At 45.0% G+C, this 15,995-nt stretch overlaps 4 protein-coding genes across 12 annotated transcripts in view; 1 reads left to right on the top strand and 3 right to left on the bottom strand.

The window, feature by feature from the left end:
- Positions 1-15,995, top strand: part of arl2 (ADP-ribosylation factor-like 2) — a 150,664-nt gene that overhangs the window by 7,097 nt on the left and 127,572 nt on the right. The gene's annotated exons all lie outside the window — the stretch shown is intronic.
- On the bottom strand, positions 31-2,337 carry b3gat3 (beta-1,3-glucuronyltransferase 3 (glucuronosyltransferase I)). Its single transcript, XM_061279762.1, has 8 exons — positions 2,205-2,337; positions 1,845-1,944; positions 1,597-1,768; positions 1,346-1,529; positions 1,097-1,258; positions 933-1,019; positions 573-776; positions 31-508 (listed from the first exon to the last, which is right to left on the bottom strand). Exons 2-8 carry the CDS (start codon positions 1,936-1,938, stop codon positions 410-412), a joined length of 1,002 nt encoding a protein of 333 aa, XP_061135746.1. The 5' UTR covers positions 1,939-1,944; positions 2,205-2,337; the 3' UTR covers positions 31-409.
- naa40 (N-alpha-acetyltransferase 40, NatD catalytic subunit) lies at positions 2,429-7,152 on the bottom strand. Its single transcript, XM_061287426.1, has 8 exons — positions 6,781-7,152; positions 5,137-5,232; positions 4,477-4,529; positions 4,304-4,399; positions 4,070-4,228; positions 3,912-3,995; positions 3,745-3,822; positions 2,429-3,667 (listed from the first exon to the last, which is right to left on the bottom strand). The coding sequence occupies exons 1-8, from the start codon at positions 6,784-6,786 to the stop codon at positions 3,520-3,522; spliced, it is 720 nt and encodes a 239-aa protein (XP_061143410.1). The 5' UTR covers positions 6,787-7,152; the 3' UTR covers positions 2,429-3,519.
- LOC133159615 (tudor domain-containing protein 5-like) overlaps positions 7,719-15,995 on the bottom strand; it is a 121,025-nt gene continuing 112,748 nt past the window's right edge. For 6 of the 8 annotated variants that reach the window (XM_061286787.1, XM_061286806.1, XM_061286815.1 and 3 more), the window contains 12 exons: positions 10,850-11,078; positions 10,611-10,780; positions 10,194-10,473; positions 10,031-10,113; positions 9,822-9,936; positions 9,493-9,650; positions 9,212-9,426; positions 8,922-9,131; positions 8,776-8,842; positions 8,437-8,637; positions 8,249-8,362; positions 7,719-8,182 (listed from right to left, as the gene is read on the bottom strand). In XM_061286787.1, coding sequence (XP_061142771.1) covers positions 8,111-8,182; positions 8,249-8,362; positions 8,437-8,637; positions 8,776-8,842; positions 8,922-9,131; positions 9,212-9,426; positions 9,493-9,650; positions 9,822-9,936; positions 10,031-10,113; positions 10,194-10,473; positions 10,611-10,780; positions 10,850-11,078 — 1,914 coding nt within the window. In that variant the 3' untranslated portion in view covers positions 7,719-8,110. Of the gene's footprint in view, positions 8,183-8,248; positions 8,363-8,436; positions 8,638-8,775; positions 8,843-8,921; positions 9,132-9,211; positions 9,427-9,492; positions 9,651-9,821; positions 9,937-10,030; positions 10,114-10,193; positions 10,474-10,610; positions 10,781-10,849; positions 11,079-11,778; positions 12,053-15,995 lie in introns of those variants that run through there. The other 2 variants (XM_061286825.1, XM_061286844.1) reach the window with 2 other exon arrangements.

Genomic DNA, 15,995 nt, shown 5'->3' on the forward strand with positions numbered 1-15,995 from the left:
ACGGTAATAGAAATTTCATCAAAAAACAGCGACATTTGACCTACTTTATTTGTCAATGACATGGCATACAATGCAAGAAGCAAATATTACAGCAATAAATAAATAACACATTGTATACACACAGCCATCTATCATCTCCATTTGTTCTATTTTATGCACTGAACGATGCTCAGGGGAACTCTTGGTTTATTACTGGAGCTTCATGTGAGTTAGACGTCTTGTCTGATTGGATTCTACTGGACTTGGTTTGATGGGGACGCAAAGAGATTCTATTTCAAGGCATCAGTGTGGATGGCATGCAAAAGAAGAAAGTCATGCATGAATTTTAACCGGAGCTCCATTGGGAGTCCCAACAGCACGTACTCGATCGACTCCCCATTGTGTGTGTGTGTGTGTCCGTCCGTTCTTATCAGACCTCCACCATGGTATCGGAACCCAAACCCTGAGCCTGCAGAGCATCTTCACGCTTCATCTTGGGCTTCTCCGTGCGCGTGTGCCACACAAGCACCTGCGAAACCACAAAAACATTGCGGCATTGGGCTATTTAAGGGCGTCCTCCCAAAAGGGCTCACCTTGGAACAGTTGTCCGCTTTGGGCTCCAGTTCGTCCATGGTGACGAGGTCCTGCAGGAGACTGCTCTCTAGGAAGCCTATCGGCGCGTTGCCATCAAAACGAGAGTCCGGGTTGGCTAGGAGCAGCTTGAGGGACACGGCGAAACCGGCCATATCCATCGGGAAGGGACGACTTGGACGCCAGCCGACGTGAAAGCGGACCACCTGCAAAGCAATGGCGGCAAAATGGATTCTTTATCATATAGGTACGGTGCCCCCACCATTCAAAAAAGAGTCAGTAAGTCTTTCAATTATTAGAATGATCCAGTGATATAATCCATTTTGTATTTGTCATATTTTGTTGTTGAGTCAGAGACAAACCTTTCCTCCTTCCACTACGGGCTTCTCGTACTTCATCCCACCGACCAGTCCCACGGGCCACACGGACACCTGCCGAGTGCTCCTCATCTGAGACGACAACATCATCAGTGGCTCTTTTCCAACTGTGCCACCCAAATGGTACGCGTATGCGTCAGCGTGCGTACCTCTTCAAATATCTGCAGGCTATACGTGTTATCGTCATCGGCAAAGTAGACCACCCCTTCCTGGCTGTGTCCGACCATCTGGGCCCTCCTGTCCTCCCGCAGCCAGCGCAGGCCCTCGTTCCTCTGCTCCACACCGCGAGGCTTGAGCCAACTTGGATCCCCCTGGGAAGGATTAGGGTGTAGATGTTGGGTTTAGTTATCACCTGTACCCAAACCTGAACTCAAATTGCATTTGTGAAAAATTTGCACCTCCTGCAGCTTGCGCTCCTTGGCGGTGGCCACATGAAGGTGCGTGTAGGCCAAGCCGGACTTGGCCAGGAGTTGTCCCACTAGCGGCGTCTTGTGCTGGGAGTCCTCCACGACGATCCAGTGGAGCTGGGGCACGTGCAGGAACGTGTGGGACAAGCGGGTCAACTCAGCCTTTTGCACTAGCCTGGAACAGCACAAGAAGGTCATATGTTGGTGGAGTTGAAACAACTGAAGGGAGCGGGAGGGGCTACCTGGCGTAAGTCGGCGTGATGACAAAGATGGTAGTCATGGAAGACGTTTTTTGGGGTTGCCTGCTGGCTTCCAACCTCTTTGATTGCTCTTGAAGATGGTGCAGCTCCCCCCTCAGTCGAGATATTGTTCGATCTTTGGGCATATCGTGTTCTGTGCAGTCACATCGATGACCTGGGGAGTACAAGCATATCCATTCTGCATGTGGTCTGGAACAAGATAGACCGGTAAGAATCTGAAGTCTGCTCACCGAGCTGCATCAGGGCATAGATGAGACCCAGCAGAGAGACCAGGAAGTAGAGCACAAACACTGTTTTCAGCTTCAGCCTCATCCTGGTGGCCATCGTAGCCTAAACATCACAATGTGGAGAGGACACTTTATTAGGTACACAATCAAATGACTTAAAACGGATGTAAACAGGATGAAACGTTCCAATAAATCTGGACGAAGTTTAGAAAGGCAAAACAGAACCACGGCAAAATGAGTAAATAAACAAATGTGACGTTACGGGTGGCGAACTGCATCATCGCTAACGCTAGCTAGCTTGCGAAAGCTATCTTGGCAGGACGTTTTTGCACAAAATAAAAGCACATTTACGTATGTACGTACATAGAGATGATCCTAGCGGATGCTTTTTGCAAGATCTTGAACACTTCACATCATTTGTGTCACGAAACCCTACATGAGAAAACCCATTCATTGGGATTGGTTTTTCCAACCACTTCCGGGTAGGGTGTCACACGTTAAAAAGTCCCAGCGAAACAGTCGACGTGAAAGTTAAGTGCCGTTCACATTAACTTAACGACTAAGTAAATAAGTAATAAAAAGGTGACTTAAGAAAAGAGAAACAGCTTTATTGGATGTGTAGGATACAAACAAAACACTGACAAGGCGGAATGACTTTGTGTTCCCTTACATGATTGTGAATGGCTGCATCAGTAGGTCTCAGGTTTCATCAAGTCAGTTCACGTGAAAGTTTCATGTTCCAAAAAGTGTTTTGCTTCAACGTGGGATCCATAAGAGCACATTTATGTTATATACAGAAGGATAGAAGAGATCAAGAAAAGGTTTCATCATAATAGAAGCCACACATCAGTAACAAATTAGGAGTCATAGTACATAAAATTGATTATTTGGAAGGTGTGTCGGGGGGGTGTCCACTTTTACAAACACCACTTATATTTTCAGGGCATGAGGGGATTCTGTCCTGGGCTCTATTTTGATTGCAACTACAATTTTTCACAAGAACTTGTATTTCTTGTTAAAACAGAACACCACAAGCACTCGAAACGTTTTTACCCTGTCGGCTTTGTAAACATACCAGCCGCTTCTCGCTCATTCAAAATGAAAGCCTGGGATTTTACGGGGTGCGGTTGTTTTTGAAAAGGCATGTTGGCAATGACTTATCGTAATGCAAGTTCCTGTAAGATTGTTCCATGTAAGAAACTGCCCTGTGAGCCTAAAGAGGATTTAGTATGGATCTGCTGCAAAGTTTCAAAAGCAGCTTTTTTTTTGTGGCACACTTTTCGTACTTAAGACAAACTCATAGAAAGAATCGTTCGATCGTCACGGAGCACATGCTAAACAAATCAAAAAGGCAGGATGTGCGTTTTACAGTGATGCCGCGATGAGGCAGAACTCGCCGAGATCGCAACGTGATGTTTCGCAAAGGCTCGCCTGGCTTCTGATCTTTCTCAGTGACAATGACGCAACAATTGCTTGTTGTCATGGATAGCAAGGAAATGATGGAAGGGGGACGAAACAAACAGGAACTCACACTGCATGTCAATTTTACAGCAGAAAAACACAAATGTCACTCTGTAACATCGAGACGTGGGACCAAAAACTCTGCCCTCCGTGGCCCGGGACAAAGAAAGGAGGCAGCTCAAACTTTTGCACAACTTTGCCCCTCGAGGCCAAAGCATCAGTGGCAGCACCCGCCGCAGTGGCCGCCGCCGTGGCTGTGACCCACCGACGCCTCGCCGTGTTTAGTTCGCCGGCTCAGGATCTCGTACGAGCAGTCGTCGCCGCAGCAACCGGACATGCTCGGCGAGGTCTCGTCCATCTCGAACCTGTGGAGGGGGGGGGGGAAGCGGAGGGGGTTGAAAACCAGAGCTACGACGCTCTGGGTCGCCGACGGCGTACTCACTGGAGAGCGTCTCTGAAGAACTGGTACGCGCCGTGGTTGTGTTTAAAAACCGTCAGCATCACTTTCTTCATCTGCGTACTGCCGAGAAGCAAACGCAGCAAAACGTGAGATGCAATAAACAATGCGCGAGTGGAAGCGCTGGCGCAAACGTTTTTCCCGCCGTCCACCTGTTAGCGATGAGCTGTAAAATCTGAATGAGGAATTTGCCCAGTCCTTTCCTCCTCACTCGGCTCTCCAGCTGCACCTCGTAGCTGCGGTGCGTTCACGAGTTAATATTCGCCTCATCTTCACGCCACAACCACCAGGACAAGAAACGGCGCCCTACCAGTATAGCACCTCCTCCCCACACTCCACGTCGAATCGGAAGTGAGAGAAGGCCACGGGGGCCGAGTCGCCGTCGCGGGCCAGCAGGTACCACGCCCTCTCATCGTTCATCTCCTCCCTCTTCTCGCGTTCCTTCCAGCCCCACTCGCTCTGCTCGTAGCTGGCGGCGCAGGAGGAAAGGTTCACTTTGGCGCTTTCGAATCAAAGAACAAACAAAGCCAAATTCCATGCTTACAGTGTCTGCATGTTGGCTCGAGTGAGTTCGAAGGCCCACTCCACCGACAACGGGTTGAGGGCCGTCACTCGCTTGCACTCGATCTGCAGGTTCAGTCTGGATGGGAGGATATACATTTTTCAGGACCACAAAAGCGTTGTGGATGGAGCGACCTACATCACATCAATACATACCCGTTCCTGTCGTACTTTTTGAAGGCTGGAAAGGAATCCAGCGGGTCATCGAGCTAGGAGAAGATGGCACCACACATTACTAGAGGCCACTTTTGATTTTGGTAGTGCTCCTGAGTGGTTTAGTTTCTATATGGCAGGTGTGAGTCTTGATTGCATTGAGTCCCACTTTGCCCCACTGTCGTATGGTGTTCCACAGGGTTCAATTTTGGGGCCCCTGCTGTTTCCATTGTATTTGCTGCCCTCTGGGTTTCATCTTGGAAAAACTATTTTCTTTCACTGCTATGCCGATGACAGAAGGACACTCTCTCCGATTTGGTCCTGCATTGCTCTAAACCAGTGTCTTCACATAGAATATCATTAATAAAAATATAAAATCAAAGGTACACTGTGTAACTTTGTTATTTCAGAAGTGTATTATCAAAGTGGTCGCCCTTTGCATTATTCGGTGGCCTTGAAGTAGCTCCCAACTTCAAAAAGGTTGGTGACCCCTGCTCTAAACTTTATGCACAGCACTATGCAGGCAATTTTTAACGTGCAGTATTAATAACTCTTAGTTAAGATCTTCCGATGGAGCGCGGATGGTAACAATGTGCCTGCGGAGCAGCCACCGAGCATCCCCAAAGCCCAGCAACACTCGGCCCCGCTCCCCAATCAAGTCACCTTATTGGCAGCGTCCACCTTGGCGCAGACGGCGTCCATGGCTGCCCTCTCCTCCAGACGCCGGGCTTTCTTCTCTTTCGCTCGGCTGGATTTCCTCTGGGAAGGGACCGTCAAAATAGGATGATGAGATGAGAGCGATCCAAGTGTAACTGAGCTGAGTCGCTGACTAACAAGCAAAGTAGGTCATGTGTTTATAAGAAGTAGACATATTATTCACAATGGAAATTCAGTTTTAATGCAAGGCCATTTTTTCCCCCCTTAATGCGTTGTATGCTGCCACACTAATCTTAACACAGCCATTCGACTGAAAATAACATCACAGTGCCCAAGGGTTCAGATATTGACAAATCGTGGCTTACCTATTTTCTGGGTTTGGTCGGCAAACTAAGCTTTTAAGCGCTGTGATTTTTTATCTCATTTCAGAAAGTGGGGGACAATCTACAATGCTTGATCTATATCTAAAAACGCTACTCAATGTTTGGATTTATGGATATCGTTTTTTTTCCCATGTATAATGCGCAAAATTTAACTAATTTATTGTCCTAAAATCTGGGGTGCGCATTATACATGGGTACAAAAAAAAAACATTTTTTTTTTTTTTAAATCCGGATATGATACGGAGGCCGCCATTACAGATGCGCTTTCTTCTCTGCTGTTCACTTCAAACACAATGCTCTCGTATCAGACGCTTGCTCGATCACCTGCTCGTTTGCTGTCTGTCACAATGTACCCTACACAAATCCAAAACATTTCTTTGCTATTGAGTATGCTAGCGCATGCGCAGTGATACTGACCGGCAGAATAACATCCGCTTGTTCCCAAAGATGATTTTTTTTCTGAAATAATTTTACGTTCACGGACTTAAGTAGGAGTCAAAATTTGGGTGCGTATTATACATGGGTACAGGCTTTTTTCCAGCATCAACATGCCATTTTTAGGGTGCGTATTATACATGGGGGCGCATTATACATGGGAAAAAACGGTATTTAACGTTTTTATAACATAAAGAAAAATCCAAAATATTGGGGCAATCGTTGCAATATTTGTAGATCGCAGTTTTCTGCCATGAGCGAACTTTTTTTTGAGAGGAACACGCTTAAAAATTAAAAGAATTGGGGTGATCGTTTGGATATTTCCACTTTGAAGTGGGTACAAGTGGAGCGTGTGAATTTTGTTTTTTCGGACATTTTCTTTATTCTTTTTTTTTTACATTGAGCATTTTCAATGGTCCTTTAAGAGTTGCAATATTACCGAGAAGACCATTTAAACTCAGCTTTAAGCTCGGAATTTTTGGGACCACGTGGATGGGTTTAACGTGCAAGTGGAGGATGTAAATCGCCGCCGCCACCAAGCATAGCAGCGATGCAGTCAGGCAGGCTTTATTTGCATTAGTGCTTGGCAATTTGGAAGCAGCGGTGGCGCTAACGCGGCTAGGGGGGCTACGTGAGGGGCAGGATGGTGTTCACAGCGAACATGTATTCGCTTTGTGTTAGCCCGCATGCTAAGTAGACGACCACCATGAACCTTTCTTCCTGTCCCCCCTCTCATCAAGTTCATCTCTCGCTCTCTCTCTTAACGCCATCACAAGCAAAGGCAGCGGCAGCATCACACAGCGTTTTCATTGTGCCAGCTCGTTTCACTCACCCCCATTTTGCCGCGGCCGCGTCGTGTGCTCCGTCACCGCCCCCGGGAAATTCTTGTCTTTTTGTCCGTACGCCTGATTGTCGCCGCCGGGGAGCGACCGAGCGAGGTAGCCGCCGAGGACGACAATGACTTCCGTGCTAACAATGCTAACTGACAACAGTACCGGCCGACCCGCGGTCAAAGCAGGGTGCAGCTATTCGTGGTTAAGAATCGGCGCTCAGATATAATGAGCGGTATGTGTTTTCTGCTTTGCCCGATGGACGCCCAGAATGCGGGACTGAAATTATTCCAGATCCATGTTGCTTTTACGTAAAGAATTACGTCGCTCTGCCCGCCGTCCAATCGCGAGGCGTTCACGTACTCCTCCGAAACTCCGACTTTACACGATCCACTCCCGAAAAGGATTTTTACTCAACTCCAGCAGAAATAAAATGTGCTCGTTTTCGAGTTTTGGGCTTGTTTCCACATATCAAAGTCTCATCTTCACAGTCTTTTTGTCTTCACGTGATTTTAAAACCAGTATTGGTCATATAAGAGACAGTTGAACACGTAACACTCTCATTTCCGGGATACCGAACATAACACGCAGTAGCGCGAATTGGTGTTCCTTGTTTGGGAAGCAGTCACTCACTTGGCATTTGTGATGTCATTTATATTTACAAGAAACTATAATATGGCAATTTGGAGCAAAAGTCACACCATTGCGTCTTATTAAATCAATATAAAACTATACCAAATAAATTGGGTCTTTTCGTTTCTTTCTTTTCTTTAAAGTGTGCGTGTGTTTTTTTTTTTTTACAGTGATCAAAACCTCCACGGACAGTATCATCACAAATGGGATCCAGATATGGAACATACACATTTTTGTCTTTTAATGTCACAATGTTAACATTAAAAAAAATGCTTTGAATTAAAAAAAACACATAAACAGTCAAACATAAAAGCAATTCCTTTTATAGCAGTGATGTTAGAAACCAAAATAGCCGAACAATTAAATACGACGGGGTTCAATTGTCAGGCCACAAACAGAACTGCCATAAGAACAGTGACTTGAATATCTGGACAGCAGAGGAAAATATTGCATCACAATGACTATAAAATAAACGTGCGCGTGTGTGTGTGTATACCGTTGGAGCAGTCACAGATCTTAGGAGGACATTCAAATGTTTAAGGTGTCCCACAGCTTGTTTGGAATCTCATAATAGTGAGCACCCTTACTTTGACAACAAAATTAAAGGAAAATGGATTTGACCTTTCTGCTCAAATTTACGCATAGTGAGTACTGGCGGGGTAGCAAATTATGTTTAAGATAACCCAAGCAGATCTATCATCAAACCAGGAAGTGAGCGTTGACTTGCTCCTCCACAATGGGCTCCAAGGCGGGCATCTCGTCCAAATCAACCTGAAAAAACAAACCCTCTTTTAGATCGCTGGTATTATTATTATGATCAATAATTTGAGGGGAAACCTTCTCTTTGGTGGTGGCGACGTCTTTGAGATCATCCAGCGTCATCTTCTCCACGTCTTGCACATCGACTGCGCCGTCGCCCAGGTACAAGGTGAATGGATTGTCCTCGACACACTGCTTAGCGAGCCATGCGACAATTAGCCGAGAGATTCCACAAAGAAACCCTGACAGAAATATCGGCGACTGACCTCGGCGCTGTCCGAGGGCAAGCAGGCCACGGCGTGGCCCTGCCTCAGCAGGACGGTGTGGACGTAGACGTCTTTGCTTGTGCGTGTGTCGCAAAGGTAGACCTGCAGCACGTCTCCGGCGTAACACCCGAGGGCGCCCGCGAGCACGTGATTGCCGCAAAGACTCTGGAAGGAAGCCGTGGCCTCTGGGCTCCACCTGCCCTGGAACAGAAACTAAGTCTCAGAATGAAAGCAGACATTATGTTGATTCCAGTCAAAGAAGAATTAAAAACATGCTGTCAGTCCCAGCTCATGGATAAACTGGATCGTAAATGGATGGAGGGACGTTGTCTTGCTTACAGTTTTTGGTTTGACTCCAGCTAGAGACGAGGGGACTGCTTGCGCCGGGAGAATGGAGAAGCACGTCCTGTGAAAAATAGATTGTGAGTTCACTTAGACATTTTCTGACTTCAAGTAGGCTTGCATTTTTTTCCCCGTCATCATACTTGAGAAACTTCAGCTCGTCCGAGTCCACCCTGGTGGTGTGGCCATAGTCCACATAGAACACGTCCACCTGACTGGCGCTGACAACTCGCTGTATCACCACTCGGTAGAACCAGAGGCCCGCCGCCGACATGCAACAGGCTTGGCCCCGTCGGACGAATCTCCGTGGGAGTCGATAGATTTCAAACATATCGGGACGGGTATAAAATCGCCTGGAGGAAATGGAATGGTGAAGACGGTAGGAATTGACTCTCATTAACATGCGTACGAACCTTGCCGAACAGCTGCTCACCTCATCTCAAACATCATGTCCAGCAACGACTCTTCGCTCTCGCAGAAATGGATGTAGAAATGTCCCGGAGACTCGACGTGCTCCACCTGGACGGGCGCGATCTCGCGAGCGCCGCGCTGCGTTGGCCGCTTGAGACGCTCACAGCAAAGGACATCCAGGGCCATGTCTCGGATCTCAGCATGGTGGCTGCAAACTTCTGTGGTCTTCTCAGCAATCTGACATGAAAACAAGACGTTCACCACTAAATAGCATTATGGAACAAACAACATTATCTCGCCCACCTCCTCTGGAATCTGTGAATCCTCACTGGTCTCTTCTCGATGGGCCTCCGTTGAACAGCGATCATATTCTGCCATGATTTTGCTTTCCCAAGGTGAAGAGTTTTCCTCGTGCGCGTTCGTAACAGGGTGGCCAACGTTTCCCACTTGGCTTGAATCGACTAAACGAGGACAAGTTATGAATGTGTCCGTCACTTTCTACGCTACATAACATAGATCTTAAGACAAAAAACTGTTGATCTCAGTCAAAAGAAAAATTGTGAGTGGTAACCAATCTCAGTAAAGTCATATGATGACGGCAGTGTAAAAAAAAACAACAAAGGACATTGTACCTCTTTGATCCGCGTCACAGTTCACAACAACCGTACAGCGTCCTTTGTCGCCCTCTGCTGGTTGCACAGTTAAGTGACTATTCTCGATGGGAGGCCCATTCTTGCTCGAAGGCTTCTGCTAAGCAACAAGGGACGCGATTCTCAAATCCGATGCGCAAACAAGGACAAGCAAATAAAAGGAATGCGCTGCTTGTATTTAAAGCACGAACCTCCAGCGGCAGTTTCTGATCGCGATCTGGATCTGCTTCTCCATCTTTCTTCTCCGTCGCCGCGGGCAGACACGTCAGTGGCTCTTGGTGAAAATTTAGAACAGCGGGGAGTTGAATTTGGAAAACATAAATCATTTCCTGTATTCCCAGCAAGAGAACATACCTGACGGTTCTCCTCGCGTCGGAATTCCGCTGCTGCGTGAGCTTCTGTCCGCCTTTGCTTTGACCCAATCGGGCGTGAAGTACAATCCAGTGTGATTCATCGACACCACATTGTCTCTCAGGCAGACAATATGGCTCATGTTGGTGGGCTGGATGCAGATCAGATCCTGCACAGCCTCAAGCAGGTCTTTGAGGGTGTTAAAACCAAAGTTGTGCGGGATCACCGGGTGGCCAAAGCAACGCTTGTAGCTCCAATTCAAGCTACACAACTTGAGAGGACCCTAGAACAATCACCGTTTTAATGGCACTAAGTGGTTTTATCGGTAATTTAATATCGGCATTGGTGAGTACTCAAGAGTTGTAGGCTGTGGTGTCAATCTGAAAAAAAAGTGGTATGGGACATCAAGCACCAGATTACCTGACTGAGGAGGATTCGTAGCTGCGCCCTAAAAGTATCGAGCGAAAGAAAAACTTTTCGCGTCTGGCGGCACCAGATTCGTGCCGGTTGATGGCCGGTACTCTTCTTCTTTTTGCTGCGCTGCTTGGCCACCAGCTGCTCAATATGCATGGTGGACTTGTCACTCACGGCTGCGAAGAAACAGACGTACACTCGGGACCACAGACTTCACAAGCGTCACACGATCGACGGTCAACTACCTTGAAAGACGCCGTTAGTCACAGACATCACGTCTGGCATGGCTGTGGCCATGTCCAGAACATTCCGGAAGCCCAGCGATTTCAGCGGAATGGGGTATCCCAGCATGTCGGCGTAGTCGCGCATCAGCTGGTTACCGTCCAAGCCGTATTTGGACGACACAAGCAACGAGCGGAGATCCTTCTTGAGCTGAGCCAAAACCTGTTCCTTGTTCGATGCAGTCTCAGACATCTGTGGGTGAGGGAATGAGATGATAAGCACTAAAAGTGTCTGTCACCGTTAATGAGATCTTTTCATATTTTGAGGGGACTTAGCAGGGCGCGATTTAATTCACTGTTAGGAGAAATCTAAAAAAAAAAAAAAAGAAAAAAAAATCATGGTACCAGTGGGGACTTGTTAGACCTCAAGACAATATGAGTAAAAATCTGTTAAAAAGAACAAATAAATGAAGGCAAGACTTGTCTTTTGTTATTATATTGAATTTACTGAATTAAGTTCATGACACTTTATTTTAGTAAAACATATTAAAATATTTTGTGAATCTTGTCTGGTATGAGTTCTAAATAAATACAATTCAATGTTAGGAAAATGTCTTGCACTCCAAATCATGATATATACAACGGAACAGAGCTCAAATAACATCATTGAGAGAGCATCATCAAAGAGAGCAAAAATAAGTTTGAGGTATTTGCAATCAATCTATGAACTAACAAAGCGAAACGTTTTAGTAGAAAACATATCGGTTAGGAAATGAAACTTACTACGACATAACAACGCGTATCAATATGCCAAAGTTAACGTTATTGCCTTAGCACTTGCTAAGCTAATAAGCTAAATAATAAGCTAATGTTAGCGTCGCAACCCGCTTTCCACCCATCTAGAAAGTCTTTCTTCACTAAATTTCCCCCGGATTGGATTTAAACACACTTACTGTTAATCTGCTTTTCCTCTTTGTCCTTGTTTGAGTACTGCGACCACGAGAAACTCAACAAAAGTTGCGACAAGATATTTTGCATTGCTGTTGGCTGAGTCCAATAATAACATTCAGTTACAGCGATCCCTCGCTACTTCGCGTTTCGTTCATCGCGGCTTCACTACATCGCGGATTTTTTCCCCAAATTAAAAAAACATTTAAAAGTCAAAATATCACTTCTAAATCGAGGAAACATGTGTCTAACCTCTAGGACAATGTAGTATTGCTCCAAATGTTTGTTTACATTCCTTTAGAGGTCCGTTTTCGCGTGTTAGCACGATCGCGAATTAGCATCTTCCCGCTAACTCGTTAGCCTGCCCAGAACTTCTTGTTGGTGACCGTACTTTGCAGATTTCACTTATCGCGGGTGGTTTTTGGAACCAATTATCCGCGATAAACGAGGGATTACCGTATGCCACTTGGCCATTGAACGCACCATTTGGTCATAATGACAGCTTTAGATGGATTCAGAATTTACTGAACTGCGAGAAAATTGGAGAAATGTATACACTCTATATATTAAATGTAGAGAATGTTACAGCAACACAATTGTGTAATGCGTGACTCACAGTTTTAGGGGTTTAGGTTAGAATAAAATTTGAATGCGTTTTCATTTTGTTTTCTGTCAGAAACAAACACTATAGGAAGTGTTATTTTTGCTTATTTCCATCAAACACTACTTGGGTTCAACAATACTGGGCAAATGATCAGTCCAGTCAGTTACAAATTTTCATCTAAAGAGTGAAGTACACTGCAGACTTGAAATTATTTTTAAATCGAGAGTATTATTGTGTCACGTGGTTGGATTACTCGCCCTCTATTCACTTGTCTTCATTCAAGGCCATGATTTCATATCTCCTCTTTTGAAGTGAAAAAAAAAAATAAAAAAATCAGTCTCCTCTATTACCAGTACACTGCTGAGTGTTTGAAACGAAGTGAAGTGGCGGCGGATGCTTGCAAACATGAATGATTAAACCATAATAATCCAATGAATAATAAAAAAGAAGCCATTAAGTGCCCACGAATCTCATCTTGTTTTGAAATTGACAACGCTGCAATTGCAAGAGCTGACCACTTGATGGCGCTGAAAGTTTGTGAATAGCAGAAGGGAGGCCGGCGAAGACAGCAAAATGTGTCATCACTCAGCCATAGCTGCATTCACTGGAAATGTATCAACACGTTATTTCTTTATAGCCCAAGTCAACCTTGCAAATGTGAATGTAAAAATATCCAATAATGACGTCACACATACTTTGGAGGGGGGGGGGGGGCAAGAACGCTGGTGGCACCACAAATAAACAGTAGCGCCATTGCGCCATTGAGAAAACAGGATCAGTGGCTTGAATGAATCATCTTATTTTTTTTCCAGTGCTGCACGTCTCTTCCTCTCTACTGCCTTAGTTGGCCATCTCTGAAGGAAGAGAATACAAAAAAAATCACCATAAAATGCCCTAATTAGAAGCTTTATCCGCTTAAAACCTTTGGGTGGCTTTTCCGCACCGTGCCGAGGCACTCTAAAGCTCTATTCGATCGCCAACGATTTTATTTACCTCGCTCCTCTGCTTTCTCGACGTACTCATGGCAGACACCAAGGCACTCGAAAGCTTTCAGCATCTATCTCCCAACAATCTCTGAATTCACAATACAAGGCGTTTAATGTCACTTGTAACTGTAATTACATCCTCCCGAGTTAGCATCGTTCATCTTGATAGCGCAATAGCATTACTGTGACATCTCAGGCAAAGAGGGAGGACAAAGAAGATCAAGGCAATAAACAAAAACGAGTTCAAATTGACTTGCCGGATGTAAAGCTTGTGACATTTCCCTAGTTATAGCGAGGCGTGTCTGGGAGGCAACAAAGTATCGTGACTGCCAGTCAGCCGGGCCTCCGCTGGGATGATAAATCATCACGCTGATGAGCAGCCACACAGCGGGTCAATACGCACGCTGAAGGATTCATCGGAAAAAAGCCAAATCAATCAAAGGCTCTCATGTTAGCGCACTTTGTCTAACCCAAATGAGCCATTAAGCGGAGACAAAACAAAGAAAGTTGAGAAAGAGAACGCTTGATAGGGCGTCAGGTCCACAATTACACTAAAGGTCTTTCTCGTCTTCCTCTGAGTTAACGTTCACCAGTGTTTATCATTTTTATGTTTACTCTCAGCTGTAATTATTTTATCCTGACAATAAAACCCATAATAAAAAAGGATGTTATTTTGAATCACTCACAGGCAACCAAATACTTTCTGTTCATTAGCAGACCCTCTTGGAATCACGCTTTTAATAGTTTGGGAGTTATCGTTAGTTTTTATTTAAGTTTTTTTTTTTTAATTCACTTTAATGAGTTTTTGGAGTATTTTTTTTTTTTAAATATTTTGTTTTGGTTAATTTTTATTTATAGTTTTTATAATACATTTAACTAGAGCAAATAAAAAAAATAGGTCACTTTATGTAATCAAGTAAATAAATTACAATTCTCAAATGACTGTTTGACCTTGATTCTTTTTTGTGGAATTAAAAGCAAAATCAACATTGCAACTGAAGCACAAAACTCATATATGATATAAATTGACAAAGACCGAAAGTACTTGTTTTATAAAAATGTAATATGTAGTTTTAATTTTTCCAAACCATTTGTTTTTATTTTGTTAACATAAATGTATCTTTTATCTTAATTTTAGTTATTTCATTCATTTTTGTTAATAACCTTGCTTGGAATCTCTGTGAATTAATATTCTTCTAACAAATAAATCACCTTCACGAGAGCCCCAGCATACCGGAAAACCAACCGACGGTACAGAAAGTTCAAATCTTTTTTTCCGCCATTTGCAACAGTCGTATATCATCAGATACGTTTTTAATCTTCTGTTCTTAAGAAAAATCCAATTACATTTGACACTGGATGTGGTGGCTCGCCGGAGGGCGAATTATCCCAAGGTGATTTAAAGCGCGAGGGAGTCACGAGGTGGAAAGTAGCGAGAAGTAAGACTGTGCCTGCCTTTAAAGCAGGCAAACTTTTGTCAAAGTCACGAATGGCATCGGCTGACTGCATTCAAGGCAGAGAGTAGAAAGTAAACACGGGCGAGCCGAGGGGGAGGAAAAGAGATCTGCTCGCATTAATATGTCGCTACGCTTTGTCAAATGTAATTGCCCGTGAGGGACTGGGAACAAGAAAGAAGGTGAGTGACAGACTTCCGCTAAATTCGATGAAACAGTTTCATGCGGGTTCCACTGGAGAGCTCTCGTGTTTTTCTTCAGTCTTGTCAATGTTTCAAATCTTTTGACCTTCCAGGTTAGTCGAGTAGCGTTATTAGGTTTTGGGCCGATAACTTGAATTAAGGTAAGTTGCAGCAAAATCAGTGAGCGGCCATTTTGTCCGCTGTCGAATGAAGATGACATCACAGTTGTCACGTGTCAGGTCACGGCCAATCACGGCTGAGTTTCTGAAAACTGGTGAGCAGTGATTGGTTATTGCTTTGAGTCCTGGCAACTGTGATGTCATCGTCAGTCGATACCAAATGGCAAAATGGCCGCCCACTAAGATGGATAATATCAAGTGGATTTCGCCTGTTTAATTCATTTTCCACAGACCAAATATTAACTAGAACACTTGTCGGACTCCACAGAACATATTATTGCAAAAAGTTTTGACTTCCACTTGAAGACATTGTTTGGAATTATTTAATGGCGACTAACGTGCACACTCGCATCAGCCAACGTTGACGTATTGGACTTGGACTTGTGTTCAACAAAGGATGGGCCAAAGAAAGAAATGCTTATTGATTATCGGCGGGCCAAAGGGGAGCAGACGATGCCGCCATTAGCCCGATCCGCGTCCCTCGGGAGCGTCGCGGTGGCAATCTATAACTGCCGCCACTCATTTGTCCTCCACTAAATGTCAAGCTGCGGCTACTTTGTGAACACGCCGTCGAATGAAGTGAGGGCAACCAAGCGGAGCAAAAAACGTGACGGCAGGAAGAAAGAGTGGGAGGGAAAGGTCAGCGAGAGCAAAGAGCACCAAGTGTCTGAATGGCTCACACTGGTATTAAAAAAGAGAGGGAAAATGGCCGGAGAAAAAGATGGAAGAAAGGTCCTGTGGAGACAAAGTGCACTTTGAAAAGAGGGGGCGAGAACAATGGCGACCTCGGGATGGAAAATGAGAGGTGACTCATTCG

The sequence above is a fragment of the Syngnathus typhle genome, linkage group LG1 (assembly GCF_033458585.1).
Source record: "Syngnathus typhle isolate RoL2023-S1 ecotype Sweden linkage group LG1, RoL_Styp_1.0, whole genome shotgun sequence".
Classification (NCBI taxonomy): domain Eukaryota; kingdom Metazoa; phylum Chordata; class Actinopteri; order Syngnathiformes; family Syngnathidae; genus Syngnathus; species Syngnathus typhle.